At 40.6% G+C, this 19,909-nt stretch overlaps 1 protein-coding gene across 1 annotated transcript; it reads left to right on the top strand.

The window, feature by feature from the left end:
- The first annotated feature begins 17,428 nt into the window (after positions 1 to 17,428).
- On the top strand, positions 17,429 to 19,588 carry HTR1A (5-hydroxytryptamine receptor 1A). The gene has a single exon (XM_077897977.1). It carries the CDS (start codon positions 17,464 to 17,466, stop codon positions 18,733 to 18,735), a length of 1,272 nt encoding a protein of 423 aa, XP_077754103.1. The 5' UTR covers positions 17,429 to 17,463; the 3' UTR covers positions 18,736 to 19,588.
- The last annotated feature ends 321 nt before the right edge of the window (positions 19,589 to 19,909 follow it).

Raw genomic sequence — 19,909 nt, 5'->3', positions numbered from 1 at the left:
TTAAGGCTGAAGAAAGATAATCCCAAAAGAAATATGTGAGATACCAGAAGGAATGATGATCAGGTAAATTGGTAACATACGGACAAACATAAGGAAATGCTGTATAGCACAATAGTCATGCCTAATTAAGGGAGAAACAATCAAAATCATTATGTAGGTAATTACCTTAAAACAATACCTCGGATGGGGACAATCTGTATTAAAGTATTTAAATGTACTTGTATGGTTTGAGAAGTACAGTTTAAGTTGTTTATCCATGTTAAAATGTGAAGGTAATGACTAGAATTTAGAACTAATACAATGAGGAAAAAAGCTAAATTTGAAACTCAGACAGTAGAATGGAAGCAGAGAAGAGACAGGATGAATAAAAAAAACATAACATGACATGGCTGAAATAATTTTTGATATAGGAATAGTCGCAGTAAAATTAAGACTAAAGTTTTATGCTAAAACACTATATTTTCAGATTTGGAAAGAAAATAACTGTAGTATTTTTACAAGGGCCTGCCTCACCTAAAACTTGAAGACACAAAAGTTGAAAGTTAATATATGGAGTGAGATATACCAGGCAAATAGTTGCAAAAAGGAACTGGTATAGGCAAGCTAGAACTTAAAGCAACAAACGGTATTAAGAATAAAGAAGATAAACTATTTACGTCAGTAGGAAGATATACTAATTATAACAAGTATGTACCTATTATTATGTCCTGATACTCTATAAAGCAAATATTAGGAGAACTACAAGGAGAAGTTGAGAAATCTGTCATTGTGAGAGGTTAATCCGATCCTGTTCTGTATTCCTACTAAGTTTGGTTTGCTCTACCAACTTCAACATTTATCAGAAGTTGACAGATCCATGCAAAACTTTATAAGGATACAAAATCTTCGAAAAATATAATTAACAAGCTTCATTGAAAAGATGTGAATAGAGCCACACATCACAATTAGACTGATATGTTTTCTCAATTATACATGTAATACTTAGGATAATTAATTGTATACTAGGCAATAAAAGCAATTTCAAATTTCAAAAGAACTAGTGTATTTTACTTCAGGTTCTCTGGCAACAATAAAATGAAGTTACAAACCAATAATAAAAGATAGCTAAGAATTACTTCATTTCAGTGACATTTATTTTTTAGTTTTTCTTAGGCAACTAGGATTCATGCTCAGCGTGGGGCCCAATGTGGGGACTGAACTCACGACCTGAGACCAAGACCCGAGCTGCTCTCAAGAGTCAGATGCTTTGACTGAGCCACTCAGGCACCCCATTTACTACTTTTAATTAAATTTTTATTTTTTTTTAATTAAATTTTTAATTAAAATTTTTAATTAAATTTTTAAATAAATTTTTTTAATTAAATTTTTTTTTAATTAAATTTTTAATTCCAGCATAGCTAACACACAGTGTGGCAGATTTCAGGTGTACAATATAGTGGTCCAACACAGGCTTGGTGCCCATCACGACACATGCCCTCCTTAATACCCATCACCTCTTTCACCCCCCTTCTCCCTCTCCCCTCTGGTAACCATTGTTTGTTCTCTATAGTTAAAGCGTCTGTTTCTTGATTTGTGTGTCTATGTGTGTGTGTGTTTCTCTCTGTCTTTTTTCCCCTTTGCTTTTTGTTTTGTTTCTTAAATTCCACATGAGTGAACTCGTATGGTATTTGTCTTTCTCTGATTGACTGATTTCCCCTAGCATTAGCATTATAGTTCTGTCCATATCAGTGCAAATGGCCAGATTTCATTGTTTGTTATGGCTGTTACGGCTGAGTAATAGTCCATTGTATACATACACCACATCTTCTTTATCAGTTCATCAATTGATGGACACTTGGGCTGCTTCCATATCTTGGCTGTTGTAAATAACGGTACTATCAACATTGGGCTGTATGTATCCTTTTGAATCAGCATTCTTGTATTCTTTGGGTAAATACCCAGTAGTGCAACTGCTGAATCATAGGTGAGTTCTATTCTTAACTTTTTGAGGAACCTCCATACTGTTTTCCACGGTAGCTGCACCAATTTGCATTCCCATCAACAGTATCCAAGGATTCCTTTTTCTCCACATCCTTAACAACATCTGCTGTTTCTTGGGTTGTTGAGTTTAGCCATTCTGACAGGTGTAAAGTGATACCTCATTGTGGTTTTAATTTGCAATTCCCCGATGGCAAGTGATGATGAGTATCTCTGCATGTGTCTGTTGACCATATGGACGTCTTCTTTGGAGAAGTATCTGTTCATGTCTTATGCACAATTTTAATCACATCGTTTGTTTTTTGGGTGTTGTGTTTTATAAGTTCTTTATAAATTTTCAATACTAACCCTTTATCAAATACATCATTTGCAAATATCTTCTCCCATTCTGTAGACTGCCTTTTAATTTTGTTGATTGCTTCCTTTGCCCTGTTGAGGCTTTTTATTTTGATGTAGTCCCAGTAGTTTATTTTTGCTTTTATTTCCCTTGTCTCAGGAGACATATCTAGAAAGAAGTTGGTATGGCTAATGTCAAAGAAGTTAATGGTTTCAGGCCCACGTTTAGGTCTTTAATCCATTTTGCATTTATTTTTGTGTATAATACAAGAAAGTCATCCAGTTTGATTCTTGTATATGTAGATGTTCACTTTTCCCAACACTATTTGTTGAAGAGACTTTTTCTCTTTGGATATTCTCTGTGCTTTGCTGAAGACTAATTGGCCATATAATTGTGGGTTTATTTATGTATTTTCTGCTCTGTTCCATTGATCTACGTGTCTATTTTTGTGCCAATACCACACTGTTTTGATCACTACAGCTTTGTAATTAACTTGAAGCCCAGAACTGTGATGCCTCCAATTTTGCTTTGCTTTTTCAAGGTTGCTTTGGCTACTCAGAGTCTTTTGTGGTTCCGTACACATTTTAGGACTGTTTTTTCTAGTTCTGTGAACAATGTTGTTGCTTTTTGATAGGGATTATATTAAATCTGTAGACTGTTTTGGATAGTATAGACATTTTAACATTATTTTTTTTCCCAATCTATGAGCATGGAATGTCTTTCCATTTCTTTATGTGGCCTTCAGTTTCTTTCATTACTTTTCAGAGTACAGATCTTCCATCTGTTTGATTAGATTTGCTCCTAAATATCTCATTAGTTTTGGTACAGTTGCAAATGAGATTTATGCCTTAATTTCTCTTTCTGCTGCTTCATTATTGGTGTATCAAGATGCAAACAATTTCTATACATTGATTGTGTATCCTGTACCTTATTGATTTCATTTATCAATTCTAGCAGGTTTTTGTTGTTGTTGTTGTTGTTTTTTTTTTTTTTTTTTTTTTGGTAGACTCTTTGGGTTTTCTATGTATAGCATCATGTCATCTGCAAATAGTGACAGTCTTACTTACTGTTACTGATTTGGATGGCTTTTATTTCCTTTTGTTGTCTGATGGCTGTGGCCAGGATTTCCAGTAGCATGTTGAATAAAAGTGGGGAGAGTGGACATCCTTGTCTTGTTCCTGTCCTTAGGGGAAAAGCTGTCAGTTTTTTTCCATTAAGGATGATGTCAGCTCTGGGTTTTTCATAGATGGCCTTTATGATGTTGAGGTATGTTCCCCCTAAAACTACTTTGTTGAGGGTAGACACTAGACTGTGGTGAATGATTTTTTTTAGACATGTGGTTGAATTTGGTTTGCTAGTACTTCTTGAAAATTTTTACATGTATGTTCATCAGGAGTATTGGTTTGTAGTTCTCTTTTTCATTGGTGTGTTTATTCGGTTTTGGTATCAGGGTAATGCTGGCCTCTTAGAATGAATTTGGAAGTTTGCTTTTCTTTTCTATTCTTTGGAACAGTTTGAGAAGAATAGATATTAACTCTTCTTTAAATGTTAGTAAATGTCTTCTTAAATGTTTAGTAAAACTCATCTGTGAAGCTAGGTGGTCCTGGACTTTTGTTTGTTGGGAGTTTTTTGATTATTAATTCAATGTTTTTGCTAGTTAGCAGACTGTTCAAAAATTTTTTTCTGTCTGTTTCAGTTTTGGAAGTTTATTTGTCCTGGACATTAATCCATTTCTTCTCGATTGTCCAATTCATTAGCATATTGCTTTTCATAATCTCTTATGATTGTTTGTATTTCTGTGGTGTTGGTTATTATTTCTCCTCTGTCATTTGTGATTTTATTTATTTGAGTCCTTTCTCTTTCTTGATAAGTCTAGTTAGAAGTTTATTAATTTTATTGAATTTTTTCAAAGAACCAGCTCCTGGCTTCATTGATCTATGCTATTGATTTTTAGTTTCTATATCATTCATATCTGCTCTAATCTTGATTATTTCTTTCCTTCTGCTGGTTTTATGTTTTGTTTGTTGTTCTTTATCTAGCTCCTTTAGATGTAAGGTTAGGTAGTTTATTTGAGATTTTTCTTGCTTCTTGGGGTAGGTCTGTATTGCTTTAAACTTCCCCCTTAGAACAACTTTTGCTGTGTCCCAGAGGTTTGGGACCATTGTGTTTTTATTGCCATTTGTTTCATGTATTTTTTTATTTCTTCTTTATTTCCTGGTTGAGCCATTCAATGTTTGGTAGCATGTTATTTAACCTCCACGAATTTGTGGTCTTTCTAGATTTTTTCTTATGGCTGACTTCTAATTTTATAGCATTGTGGTCAGAAAACATGTATGGTATGATTTTGATCTTCTTCAACTTGTTGAGATTTGTTTTGTGGGCTAATAGGTGATCTATTCTGGAGAATGTTCCGTGTACACTTGAAAAGAAAGTATATTCTGCTGCTTTAGGATGGAATGTTATGAATATATCTCTTAGATCCATCTGGTCCAGTGTGTCATTCAAAGTCATTGTTTACTTGTTGATTTTCTGTTTAGATGATCGATCCATTGCTAAAAGTGGGGTGTTAAAGTGCCCTACTAATATTGTATTATTATAGATCAGTTCCTCTATGTTTGCTGTTAACTATTTTATGTATCTGGGTGCTCCAATGTTGGGTGCATAAGTATTTACAATTGTTATATCTTCATGTTGGATTGTCCCCTTTATTATTATATAGAGTCCTTCTCTGTCTCTTGTTACAGTCTTTGTTTTAAATTCTGTCTTATCCGATATAAGAATTGCTCCTCTGGCTTTCTTTTGACATCCATTTGCATGGTAGATGTTTCTCCATCCCCTCACTTTTCAATCTGCAGGTATCTTTAGGTCTAAAATGAGTCTCCCGTAGGCAGCATATAGACAGGTCTTATTTTTCCTATCCATTCTATCACCCAATGTATTTTGATTAGAGCAGTTAGTCTATTTACATTCAAAGTAATTACTTGTTTTGTGGTTATTTTTGCAGATTTTCTCTAATCCTTTCTTGTCTTTCTCTCATGTTTTGCTGATTTTCTTTAGTGATGTATTTGGATTTTTCTGTCTTTATTCTTTGCATGTTTATTAGTGGTTTTTGATACATGGTTACCATTACGTTTGTATATAATATCTTCTGCACATAGCAGTCTATGTTAAGCTGATGGTTGTTTAAGTTTGAAAGCATTCTTTTTGCCTCTACTCCCTATGTTTTAAATATATGCTATTATATTTTATATCCTTTCTCTGCGTGTGAGTTTCTTGATTTGATTTTTTTACAGAAATATTCATTTTTAGTGCTTCTGTGTTTCCTACCTTAATATTGCCACTTTTGGTCTCTCCACTCAAAGAGTCTGCCTTAATATTAATTGTAGGGCTTGGGTTGTGGTCATTAACTCCTTTTGTTTCTGTTTGTCTGGGAAACTATCTCTCCTTCTAGTCTGAATGATAGCCTTGCTGTAAAGAGTATTTATAGCTGTAGATTTTTCCCATTCAGCACTTTGAATATATCATGCCACTACCTTCTGGTTTGCGAAATTTGTGTTGAAAAATCTCCTGCTAGCCTTATGGGTTTTCTTTCATAAGTTAATGACTCCTTTTGTCGAGTTGCTTTTAAGATTTTTTTCTTTATCACTATATTTTGCTAATTTAATTGTAATATGTCTTGGTGTTGACCTGTTTTTATTGATTTTGATGGGAGTTCTCTGTGCTTCTTATATTTGGATATCTGTTTCCTTCCCTAGATTAGGAAAATTTTCAGCTATTATTTCTTCAAATAAATTTTCTACCCCATTTACTTTCTCTTCTTCTTCTGGGACTTGTATAACATGAATGTTATATGTTTGATGGAGTCACTGAGTTTCCTAAGCCTATTTTCATGTTGTGTAATTCTTTTTTCTCTCTTTTGTTCAACTGGCTACTTTCCATTACTGTCTTCTCGGTCACTAGTTTGTTCCTCTGCTTCTTCCATCCTGCTATTTATTCTATCAAGCACGTTTCTCATTTCATTTATTGAGCCTTTTATCTCTCCTCTGTTATTCCTTATATCTGTGTTCAGGGTCTCACTCAGGTTTTTCATTCTTTTTTCAAGTCCACTGAGTATTCTTATGATCATTGCTTTAAATTCTCTATCAGGCATGTTACCTATATCTGTTTCGCTTAGATCTCTAGCCTTGTCTTTGTCCTATTCTTTCACATGGATGAATTTCTCTGGCTTCTCACTTTGTTGGCCTGTTTCCATGTATTAGGAAAGTCAACTATTTCTTTCTTCTGATCTTGAAAATAGTGACTTTATGAAGAGAGGTCCTGAGGTGCCCTGCAAACCTGGCCCTTCAGGAGTTTCCTATGTGTACTGCTCATGCCCCGCAATTGTGTCTGAAGTCACTTTTTCTCTCAGTGTAGTCCTCTGCACTGTCTCTCTGCCTCTTGTGGGTTGTTGTTACTCTCTGTGGTGTTACTGGGACCCAGGCAGTCCAGGTCTGAGAATGGTGTGCCTGTTGGGAAATTTGAGAATGAGGAGGCATGGCAGTGGTTGCAAAATTTGTGTTGGGCCACTAGCCCTATGCTGAGTCCCCTGAAATGCTATGGAAACTAGGGGCTGTGTGCTGGGGTGCCCGAGAGCGCAAGGCTGGACATGCCATGCCATGATGGCTGGCCTGGCTGGACACGGTGTGCATTGGTGACTGGGGGCCCGTGGCTAGGAGCTGCAGCTGGGTGGGGCACATGACCGCGGCTGTGCTCCTGGTAGCTGACTGGAGTATGGGAGCCGCTTTAACAAAATTTGCCCTGAGCCCTAGATATATTGTCTGTGCAGCTCTGCCTCCTGCAGGTGGCTCTGTGTTCATGCTAGTGGTCGAGGAAGAAAATGGTGCCTCTCAGCTCCCTCATTTTCAAAGTCCTCTAACATGCTCCAAAATCATATCTGTTCTCTGTTTGCCCTGGGCTTTGTGTAAAATGCCTTTTTTTTTTTTTTTTGGTTTGTTTTTTAATGTTGCCTCTCTGTGCAGGCTGCTGTCTTTTTAAGGGCAGCTTCCCAGCTATCACTCAGTCTCCTGGCTCGGGAAGTGCTGAATCAGTTGAATTGTAAAGCTCCAGGCTCTAAGTACCACAAGTTTAAAAAAAACTCATGAAATTCAGCCCCTCGAGGTTTAAAAGCCAAACAGATATAGGGATTAGCCTTCCCTGTGTGAGCTCCCTGGTGCAAGGGCTTTTTTCTCCACCCTCCCCATCAGACACCTCTCTGTCTCCTGTGGGCAGCCTCCCTCTGCCTTTCTGACCTTCCTAACCCTTCAGATGCAGCTTCTCCTCTGTATTTAGTTGTGGAGTTTGTTATGCCAGTCTTTAGATTACAGTCTGGTTTATTGACTTGGATGGAGATGGCATCTAGTTTTAAATGTGTGAAATAGGGCGAGCTCAGGGTCCTTCTACTCTGTCATCTTCCCAAGCTCCTCCCATTTAATTGGCATTTAAAAGAATGCTTCCAAATTGCCCAATTTTGAAATAATAATGGAAAACAGAAAATAACTAGAATTGAATAATGATAATAGCCTATGTCAAAATTTGTTAGATGTAGCTAATATGCAGTTTCAAAGAAAATATACATTTATAAATTCTGATGTTAAAAAACATTTCATATTTAATGAGCAAACTGCAAAACTTACCAGTTTGAAAAAACAAACAAACAAGCAACAGTATTCCCTAAGAAGACAAAGCATAAAAAAGATAAAAGCAGAAATAAAGCAAATAAAAAACAGTCAATAGAGAGGATCAACAAAAATAAAGATTGCATCTTTTTCAAAACCAGTAAAATAGAATAAATAACATTTGTTGATATTGATCAAGAATAAATTGGAAAAGTCTCACACAAATAACATTAAGGATGAAAGCAGGATATTCACTGCAGATAGGGAAAAGTTCATTGTTTTAAACAACTTGGTAAAAATAAAAACTTTTTTGTGATGAGAATTTAGGATTACTCTCTTAACTTTCCTACATATCATCTAACAATGTTAATAGTCATAGTGTGGTACATTACTTTCCTACTACTTATTTATTTTATAACTGGAAGTTTGTACATTTTATTTTATTTTGTTTTATTTTATTTTATTTTATTTTAGATTTTATCTAAATTCAAGTTAGTTAACATATAGTATATTATTAGTTTCAGAGGTAGAATTTAGTGATTTATCAGTTGCCTATAACACCCAGTGTTCATTTCATTAAGGGCACTACTTAATGCTCAGTACCTAGTTATCCCTACCCCCTACCCACCTTCCCTTTAGCATCTTCAGTTTGTTCCCTAGGGTTAAGAGTCTTTTATGATTTGCCTCCCTCTCTGTTTTTATTTTATTTTTTCTCCTTCCCTTCCCCTATGTTCAACTGTCTTGTTTCTTAAATTCCACATATGAGTTAAGTCATATGGTATTTGCCTTTCTCTGACTGACTTATTTTGCTTAGCATAATACCCTCTAGTTCCATCCACATTGTTGTAAATTGCAAGATCTCATTATTGTTGATGGCTGAGTAATATTCCATTGTATAAACATTTCTTTCAAGAAAACTATAACTTAACATTGATTCTAGAAGTATTAGAAAGACTGAATTGTCTTGTAGCCACTAAGGTGATTGCAACAGGAGTTAATCACATACTCATGAAGAAAATCAGGCCTAAATGTTTTTACAGACAAGTTTTACCAAATAGTTTTACCAAACAGATAATGGAATTCTTATAAAAACTATTCTAAAAAGCACCAACTGAGGGAATACTGCATTTTTATGAGGTTGGTATAACTTTTGATATCGATGTCAGAATAGGATAGTATAAGAAGGGAAATTTGTAGACAAATCTCACTTGTGGACTTAGATGAAAAACCCAAAACAAAATATTAGTGACATAAGTCTAGAAATAAAACTGAAAATAGAACTCTTCAAGCTGCTTAGGTATACCTTTCAGAAATAAACATATGGTGTAGCATTAGAAAAATTGTCTCTAGTATCATGAATAAGTATGCTTTCTATTACCGCATTTCTGAAATATTAAACTGCAGTTCTAGACAGTTCATTAGGAAACCAAAAGCTAAGTGAAAAAAGCTTAGACAGAATGATACGTTGTAATGTTTCTAGATTCTTTAGTTGTAAACATAGGAAAGCAAAGAAAATCTATAGATAGTTTAAAATTAAGTCCGCCCAAAGTAAACTAATTTACAAAGTTAACCATATGCCTATAACAATTGAAAATATGATTTTAAAAATATACGATTCACAAAGCTACCACTTACACAAACATAACCACAATACCAACAAAATAAGGTACGTAGGGGGGAAAAATATGATATGCTGTTCATGCCATTAATGGAGAAAAATAAAAACTTTATTGAAAGGCAAGAAAGAGCTAAATAAATGGATAAGAAAATTCACATATAAGATTCAACATCATAAAGATGTCTGTTCTTTCCAAATTATCAGAATTCTAAGAAAATTCCACAATGACTTTGGGTAGACATATGGGGGTGGGATAGATGAGTTGATTCAAAGTTAATATGTAGCAATAAAGAGCCAAGTAGAGCTAAGAAACTTTTAAGGAAGAATAATGAACAGATATTATATATTAAATTCATTTTAAAAACTAAGACACTGTAATTTTGAGACTAGAGATTGACAAATAGACCAACTAAAGAGAATAGTCTAGCAAACTTACCTGTATGTGAAAACATGATGTATGGTGGAGGAGACTCTGTAAAGCAGAGAAAGAAAGAATTGACCATTACACAAATGGTATTGAATAATTTTGAACTCTTACAGTAAAAATTGAAGCAGATTCCTACCTCACACAATATACTCAAAGCCAAATTTCGGTGTGTTAATGAACTAAATATGAAACTGGAAAAAATTGTTGACTCATCTTTATGGCCTCAGGTAGGAAAAGATCTTTTTAAGCAAAACACAAAATGCACAGAACAACAACAAAAATACTCATTTATGTTAAATTAAAAAATATAAATTCATCAACAGGCACTTTTATATAAAAGTGAAAATCTGGGCCAAAGTTTGGGAGAAAATATCTTCAATAATATAAATGACATAAAATTAATATTCATAATAGATAATGGACTTATAAATCAGTAAGTTAAAAAAAAGACACCAAAGAACCCAGTTTAAAGGTAAGCAAAAATGATGATCCAATAAATCACAGCACAGACACCCGAAACAAGACTCAACCTCGATGAAGCAATGAAAACCTACACATTTTTAGGGGTTGTATTAGTTTCCTCAGGCTGCCATAATAAAGTGCCACCAACTGGGTGGCTTAAATCGACAGAAATGTATCGTCTCACAATTCCAGATGCTAGCTATCTGAAATGAAAGTGTCGGCATAAACTCCCTATCTGCAGCAGAAACTCTCCAATGAGGAGATTTGTTTGTTTCTGATGATTGTCAATGGTCCTTGGTGTTACTTGGCTTATGGCAGCACAACTCCAATTTCTGTCTCTGTCTTCATATGGTGTTCTTCCCTGTGTGTCTATCTGTCTTTGTGGGTTCTCCTCTATTTGTGTCTTTGTCCAAATTTCCCTTATTTTATGAGTATCAGTGTTTTGATTAGGGCCCACCCTGATTGTGGATGACCTCACCTTAACTTGATTACCTCTGCAAAGATCCTATTTCTAAAAAAGGTCACAGTAACAGACACCAAGTCTTCTGTCCTTTTGGGTGACACAATTCAACCCACAATTTTATGCAATTTTATACAGCCAGATTGGAGAAGAATTAGGCTAAATGTACTAAAGTTGAATCCGGGTGTATCATAAAACCCAGTAATTCCATTTCTGGATACTCAGATCCTTGGTTCCCTAGGTACGGTCTGTGAATCAGCAAGATTAGTGTCACCCAGGAGTTTGGTAGAAATGCAGAGTCTTGGGCCGCATCCCAGACCTAAAATGTCATAATCTGCATTTCAGCAAGATCCCCATGTGATTTTTGCTTGAAAAGTGTTAATCTAGTTTACTTTAAGATAAAAAAAAAGATATGCACATGAATGCTCATTGAAGTACTGTTTATAAAAGCAAATATTTACAGGAGGTTTAAAGATTCACTAGACAGAGAATGAATAAATAATTTGTGGCATTATTCATACAATTTAAACCTACACAATGAAAATAAATGAACTAGAGGTGCATCTATCAATACAGATGAATTTCACAAAGATAATGTTGAGGAAAAAACAAAGTTGCAAAAGAATGTACAGAAAATAATACCATTTCTGTACTGCTTAGTGATGCGCGCAGATAATGAAGAAGCACGAAGTCATTCATGAGAGTGAGAAACACTCAATTCTAGAGCAGACAGGGACTTCAGTGGACTCGTACTATTCTGGTTCTTCAGATTTTCTTAATCGTATAAGTATTTACTGTAGTAATCTTTATACTATATTATTCTCTGTATTTTTGGTATATCTTATTTAATGCATAATAAAATGAAAAAAACTAAGGAAAAATTTAAGCCTGACAAATGGCAGAGTAGTCATTTGAATCCAAAACTGTGCCCCTGAGCCACTATTATCAACTAACACATTACTGTTTCAATAGATAAAATGGCCCAATTATAGATCAGTACTTTGTAATCACAATTGTTGCTTTTATATAAGGAGTATGTCTTAAAACAAGATTAAAATAATGCAACGAGGGGGATCCCTGGGTGGCTCAGCAGTTGAGCGCCTGCCTTCAGCCCAGGGCGTGATCCTGGACTCTCGAGATAGAGTCCCACATCGGGCTCCCTGTATGGAGCCTGCTTCTCCCTCTGCCTGTGTCTCTGCCTCTTTCTCTCTCTCTCTCTGTGTCTCTCATGAATAAGTAAATAAAAATCTTTAAAAAATAATGCAATGAATATTGGCTTTAGTTTTATAACAAAAATGTTACTTGCCAAAGCCAATAAAAATGTTAGCATTTCCCACCTACTATTGTTAGATTAATACCGAAATTGAATTTTGTTTCAGATAATCATTAGACAGAATTTAATTTCCAACTATCCTTAGAAGAACAGAGATATATTGAGCTAACACTCCAAACATTTTTCTCATCTCTACTATGTTCATATTCTTTCAGAAATGAGCCCTGAAAATATTCTCAGAAAGAAAGTAGCATTGAAGGATTGAGCTCAGGAAGTACATTTACTAACACCTGATGCTATAATTTCTTAATTACGTATAGCAAAAGTACTGACTTTGTTTTTTTATTTACCGTACTTTTATACCTTATATTAGGGCTATGAATTTCAATCATTTATTTTATGCTTTTGAAAAAATGGTTAAGCTCCCAGATAAAGGGCAGACTCCCAATTCAACAGTGATTATTGAGCTTCTGTTGACATTTTTTCCCCTTTTAATAACTTCTTATTTAAGTCAGCAAGTTCTGGAATGCAAAAATCTCATCTTTATTCATTTATCTTATACTCCGAATCTCCTAAAGAACTGTAAGCTTACCAGATACTTTAAGGAGTAGGAAGAAATGTCACCTCCATGTCAAATTGTTTTCACGGTAAATTCTTACCTGAGAGGGCCTTCATTTGTTTTCAGGCTCTTGCTCTTTCACTAAGCCTACCTAATTCTCTTTCTCCATATTGCTCAGCAATTGTCAGAAGAGAGAGAATTAATATTTTTACTTTGCATCACTATTACTACCCAGGAAACAAGAGGGTTAATCAACTAGCCCAAGGTCACCCACCTAGTGAATACATGTTACATTTTTTTCACTCTCCATATGCTGTGTTTTTAGCCTGTGTTTTAAATGAACCAAGTCAATCTTGAGTGGTTCTCAGGAGTAGAGACTGAGATCCACTGTTTGTGTTTTAGTACTGAAAACCAAATGCAGTTCTGGGCCTCTAAGAGGTGTCTGACATGACAAATAGCAGTGAAGGAATGATACCATTGGAGGAAGGAGGATGGTGAGGATTGACACATAAAAAAAGTATTCTCAGTTTTACAAAATGTTTTCTCTTGCATTTTGGTTGTATTTTTTATAGGTGACAAGTTAATTTTCAATGATAATCAGAAGACCATGTTTCCTAAGTTATTTAAGCAAACACCTCTCTTTGAAGTCTTTTGTTTGTTTGTTTTGTTTTGTTTTTCCCTCTAGTGAATTCCAGTAAAAATCCACAGTTCTGGAAGAACTATAATTGCTCTATCGCTTTACTACTTGATGACTGGGGAACATTAAATTCAGAATGGTGGCATTTTTATTTAAAAAAAAATCAATCCTAGTTTCCACTTGAAAAAAAAATATAAGCTTTTTTAAATAAGAGCTTTTAGAAATCACGTTTGTAATCTAAGTGCATTTTCAACTCTTGACTATATAAGTTATTCCCTCAGTAATAGAAAAATCAGCCATGATTTAGGGATTATGGATAAACATATCAATTACTGAGAAGCCCCAACCATTACTAAGCCCTCAGTAATGACAGCACACTCAGACTTCACAGCAAATATCTTTTTTTAGTATATTATCAGCTTAATATCTTTTTATCTTATGTCCCTGGTCCAAGAACCACATTGAAATGCAGGGCTTGTATCAAATTTCCTGTGAAAATGTTAAAAATCTTTATCTCTCATAAACTATTTTAGAGAAATTTCACATGATGGATGGTGGATCATACTCCAGATCCATAACTGACAAGTTGCATCTAGTAAATTCAAACAAGAAATAAAAGCAGAATGACTGCAAATTTTGTTTTTAAATGATGTCATCAGTAACATCCGCTTTAAGGCTAGCTTTTCTTCAGGCTAATTTCTTGAAGAACAAAAGCCTAACTACCCAGACCTTTGGTTTGCACCATTTTCTTCTGGAATATCTGGGACTCTGTGTCTTTAAAGGTTAAATATAGAAGAAATGGCAAAGTGTGAACATGAAGAAATGCAATATCATTGTGCTGTTAGTATCTATCACGGTAGTAGTAGTTCAACGAAAGGTTATATAACTACTGGTCACTTGAAGGTTATGATAACATAATCAGTGCTGTATCTTTTTCATATTTCTATTTTCTTCCCAATGTTCATTAGAGTGCCTAAAAGTCTTGTTATGGATTTTAAGAAACGTAATGTTTGAAATATTATGTACATTATTCCTATGGAAGACCTGAGGTACTTAAGTTTATTTCAACCTATGAAAATGCTGCATTGTAGAATATTATAGCACAAAAGCAAATACCAGACCTCATCAATATAATTAATTCCAGATTTAAATCATTTTAGCTTTCCTGAAAAGGAAAAAAATAAATTTGTCAGTTATTAAACTATTGGGGTCCAAGAGATGAATACATATTGCAGACTGACATGTTTACTGACATACATTTATATGCACGAAATTTAACATGATTCCTGTTCAAGGATGTCTTTGATATGTTTATATTTCTAAAATTTAAATTCCTTTTATTTTTACTCTTCATTTATGTTATCAACTCTATTTCCAAAATTTCATCTTCGGAGAATCCAGATTTTAATTATTTTCCCATTATAATTTCTGGACCCACAACTATACTTCAATAAAGCTAGTTAGTTCTGTTTTTGTGAGGATATTTTATTTTATTTTATTTTGTTAGGATATTTTAAAAGGGGAATCAGTACCTTCACAAATCTTAAAAAAAGGCATCTTCAGAGTCTGTTGCCACTATTGCTGTGTATACTTATCTCTTTCTTTTCAATGCCATGAATCATTATAAATGTCAGGTTCATTATTGTGGCATGCTGAAATGATTGAGTGGGAACTGTGCCCAGCACTTCATTGTAAAACAATCCATCCCTAAACACATTGCCCTCTACTGTATGCATCAGCCCAATTAGATTTTCTTTGACACTTTGGTGATTGCTCTTTTGTTTGGTCTTGGAGAACTCAAAACCATAAAATTCAGCTCAGATTTGAACACAATATCATGACTATTGCTTTGCTACCTGAGGAGAATCTGTGTATGTCAAGTAGAGTCATGCCTACTCGTATTTGCTTGTAGGATTGCATTCTGCACTTTGCCTTCACTTTAGTCATCTAATCAGTACATATCAGTGAACTTTGCTGTGTTAAATGTTTTTTACTCTAGTAGATTAGGAGCCCCATTCTTTATCTATTCACATGGGATCAAATTTGCCTTTCCTGGTAAAAAGAAACAGCTTAGAACCAAATAGTAGTCTATTTTCTAGGTGGTCATCCCAATTTGCAAAATCCAAAACCATCCCTCCCCTCAATTGGTGAATGTGTGCAAACGTATGAGTTCCAAAGTGCAGCCTTTGTCAGCACAAAACCAACAACAGCCGACGATGTTTGCCTGGGTCTATTACTATCTCATTCCTAGACCTAACTTCCCAACAGCTGGTTCTGCGGACTTTCAAAGAGAGCTAGAGAATGGACAAGGCTTGATATACAATATTAAGAGCAAAAGAGGGCAATAAAAGAGATTTTTAAAGAAGAAATATGAAAGTCCATATTGCTTTTCTTTTAATAACCACATTTTTTTTTTTCTTTCACCAGGTTATGGGATTGCCTCAGTCAGGAGGACCTGCTTAACTCTGCAATTCCGAGGGTTTCTAGAGGCGCTCCAAAGCCTTTGTCGGAAGGTGGCGACATCCGCCCTTCTTGCCTAGAGCTGTCCCAGGTGCTGAAGCCGACATCCGCGCTTGAGGGAAACCGCGGGCCGGCGATCCGAGATTCCAAGTTCCCCTAGAGGTTTGCAGGCTCTGGCCAGACAAGCCAAAGGCCAGATCAAGTGCTCGACCTTGTTTACAGAACCCAGGCAAAAGACTCCCTTCCCTAAGTATACTCCGCCATGAAGCTACGAACCGTGGTAATGTTCATTGACATTAAAAACAGGTGATGGTAACGGAAAGGCGTGTGTTTATCTATGTGTGCAGAATGCATACGGAATTGAGTTTTTTCTTCACTCTGAGATGTATTTACCTGTCCGTTGATATGCCCTTTCCCTCCTAATTTCCCAAAGCAAATAAATAAATAAAGCCACAGGCAACATCCTCCCCCAAGAGAATCAGGCTGGACTGTCAGAGAATGAACGGGCGGGCAGGCTTCCTTAAAAAAAAAGCTAAAAAAAACCACTTGGTCTTCTTTCCATCAGTTAACAATAATTTACAGACGACCCCGGGCCTGGCTACCTCCCCGTTCAGGCTCCGTGTGGCTCCTTTGCTCATCTCCCACTGCCACTCCGGTGCTGCTTACCCTGCTTCATAATTGGACAGAAATACGAAGCAACGGATAGTTAGGATTTTTTTTTTTCCCACCCTCTCGAGTTTGGCTGGATGAGAGGCGGAGTTACGTGTTGTGATATTGGTCTGACCGGCGGCAGATGCGGTGGAAGCGAGTTCTGAACCTCTGCCGACCGAAAGGGGCCAGAACCAGCGCGGAGCCAGAGGGAGGGGAGGGGAGGGGGGGGCGGGGAGGGCGGGGACCCAGAGGAACGAGGCACTCGGGGCTGGGGAAATGCTAGCAGGGGAGGGTTAGCGTGGGAGGGAGGGACACTGTCGGAGGAGCTGTCGGAGCCACACACGGAGGGATAAGGAAAGCGGAGTGAGAAGAAAGGAGGAAACTGAAAGATTCAGGAGCGAGAGGGCGGAAAGGGAGGAGAGAAGGCTCCGGAGAAAGAGAAGAGGCCGGAGGAGAGTGGGAAAGAGGAAGGGAGGGGAGCAGACACAGGGGAGTCGCCGACGGACCCTGCACGATGAGGCTTCTCCATTCCAGATACTTCTAAGATTGAGGACTGCTCGCTAGTGGGGAGACTCCGGCTCGGGCAGCCAGCCGGCCCAGTGGCAAAGTAAAATGAACAGTGAGACCCAGACGTGGCGGCCACCTCTCCGACATCCGGAGGTCCCGGAGCCGTTCTCGGGCCAACTCCTTTCCCAGCTGGCGTCTCGGAGCCCGCCGGACCAAGGGAGCCCAGGGAGCGCCTGGAAGCTTCTCCCCGGAGATGCCCTCGCCTAAGCAGTAAGAACTTCTTGCTTGAGTCCCTGCATTGCCTCCACCTGCAACTCCCCCGGAGAGAGGGCTGGGAGACCCCCAAGGGGGAGGGGCGAGGGGGACCCGGACGCCGCTCTTTCTCCCCTCCCCCTCCCCCGCTCCCCCCGTCCCCCCCGCCCCCCCGCCGGGCGCGCAGGCATGGAGGGGCTCAGCCCCGGACGGGGCAACAACACCACCTCGTCCGAGGGGCCCCTCGGGACGCGCGGCAACGCTACTGGCATCTCCGACGTGACCTTCAGCTACCAAGTGATCACCTCCCTGCTGCTGGGCACGCTCATTTTCTGCGCGGTGCTGGGCAATGCGTGCGTGGTGGCCGCCATCGCCCTGGAGCGCTCCCTGCAGAATGTGGCCAACTATCTCATCGGCTCGCTGGCCGTCACCGACCTCATGGTGTCGGTGCTGGTGCTGCCCATGGCCGCGCTGTACCAGGTGCTCAACAAATGGACGCTGGGACAGGTCACCTGTGACCTATTCATTGCCCTCGACGTGCTGTGCTGCACCTCGTCCATCCTGCACCTGTGCGCCATTGCGCTGGACAGGTACTGGGCCATCACGGACCCCATCGACTACGTGAACAAGAGGACGCCCCGGCGCGCCGCTGCGCTCATCTCGCTCACTTGGCTCATCGGCTTCCTCATCTCCATTCCGCCCATGCTGGGTTGGCGCACCCCCGAAGACCGCTCGGACCCCGACGCGTGCACCATCAGCAAGGACCACGGCTACACTATCTACTCCACCTTTGGCGCTTTCTACATCCCGCTGCTGCTCATGCTGGTCCTCTACGGGCGCATCTTCCGCGCCGCGCGCTTCCGCATCCGCAAAACAGTCAAGAAGGCGGAGAGGAAGGGAGCGGACGCCCGCTCCGGGGTGTCGCCAGCCCCGCAGCCCAGGAAGAGCGTAAACGGCGAGCCGGGGGGCAGAGAATGGAGGCAGGGTCCGGGGAGCAAGGCTGGGGGGCCTCTGTGCACCAACGGCGCGGTGAGGCGGGGCGACGACGGCGCCGCCCTGGAGGTGATTGAAGTGCACCGCGTGGGCAGCTCCAAAGAGCACCTGCCGCTGCCCTGCGAGGCTGGCGCCATCCCTTGCGCCCCCGCCTCCTTCGAGAAGAAGAATGAGCGCAACGCCGAGGCCAAGCGCAAGATGGCCCTGGCCCGGGAGAGGAAAACGGTGAAGACGCTGGGCATCATCATGGGCACGTTCATCCTCTGCTGGCTGCCCTTCTTCATCGTGGCCCTGGTCCTGCCCTTCTGCGAGAGCAGCTGCCACATGCCCACCCTGCTGGGCGCCATAATCAACTGGCTGGGCTACTCCAACTCCCTGCTCAACCCCGTCATCTACGCCTACTTCAACAAGGACTTCCAGAACGCCTTTAAGAAGATCGTCAGGTGCAAGTTCTGCCGCCGACGGTGACGGCGGCGCGGTCGACGAGAAGGCCCGCCCGGTCCTCTCGGGCCCCGCAGCCTCCGGCGCGCACCCCTGGGACAGCTCGCGACTTCCCCGCGGCCTCCGGCCCTCCTCCCGCCTCCCCGCTCCCTCCTTTCCTCCTCCTCCTCCTCCTCCTCCACCCAATCCCCTGCTCCGAGGGAGCGCGCGGCGAGCAGGGGGCCCCCGAGCGGAGCGGCTGCAGGACCCGGGGAGCTCCACCTCGGCTCGGACCGCGGCCCCGGGACCCGTTCCGATCCCCCGCACTGGCCTCCTCCCACGCCTCTGCACCCCACATCTTTTCGGCGGGACTTGAAGCCTCAGCCGTTCAAGGCAAAAAAAAAAAAAATCAACCTACATAGAAACATTAAACCGTACACGCAGCCGCCGCGCCCACTGAGGCCCCCACCTGCCCGCCGCGCTGCTAGAACTTGGGTTTAAGGTTCAGGAGTTTGCTTCACTCCCGACCCCCAGCCCTGCCCCGCCCTCCTCCCCGAGAAACTCACTTTCGTTGATTGATTGATTGATTGATGATTGATTTCGGTTGCATCCCTTCTTTCCTCGTCCCTTTCTGCCCTCCCTCGTCCCGGGCTTTGGTCTGCCAGCCGGGAAAGCCTGGAGGGTCCCTTTCCCCGGAGCGCGCGGCGTCCCCGGGACTCGCCGCCTGCGTAGACTTGCTCAGTAACTCTCCCGCGCCCCGCCCCGCCCCGCGCTCGGCTCCCTCGGGCTGCAAACGGGGGGCCCGGGGCGGTGCCTCGGGGTGGACTCGTCGGGCCCAGCGAGGCTGGGGGTGCGGGGCGAGGGCGCTCACCCAAGAACCTGACGGCAGGTGGCAAGGCTGCAGCGGGGCGCCCGGGGGGCCGAGGGGGCCGAGGGGGCCGGGTCAGCAGGGCTCGCTGCAGCCGCGGGAGTTGGATCCCGCGGGATGGGGCAGTGGGGGGGGGGGACCCGGGAAGCCCAGGGAGTGGCGGGGGGCGGGCCGTGGCCCAGGGAGGCGACGCCGGGGCGCGCGGCCCGGGCTGCAGGTGGCGCTCGTCGTGGACCCCGGAAGGGCGCTTTCAGCCAAGGATGCAGACCCTTTCCTCCCGACTCCCCCCGCGTCCCGTCGATTGCAACAGTTGCGGGAAGCGCCTCTTCCCCCTGCGCGGGGTTCGCTCCCCGG

This window comes from Canis aureus, chromosome 5, assembly GCF_053574225.1.
Source record: "Canis aureus isolate CA01 chromosome 5, VMU_Caureus_v.1.0, whole genome shotgun sequence".
Classification (NCBI taxonomy): domain Eukaryota; kingdom Metazoa; phylum Chordata; class Mammalia; order Carnivora; family Canidae; genus Canis; species Canis aureus.
The sequence above is the reverse complement of the archived record's forward strand: the minus strand, read 5'-3'. Positions and strand labels throughout refer to the sequence as shown.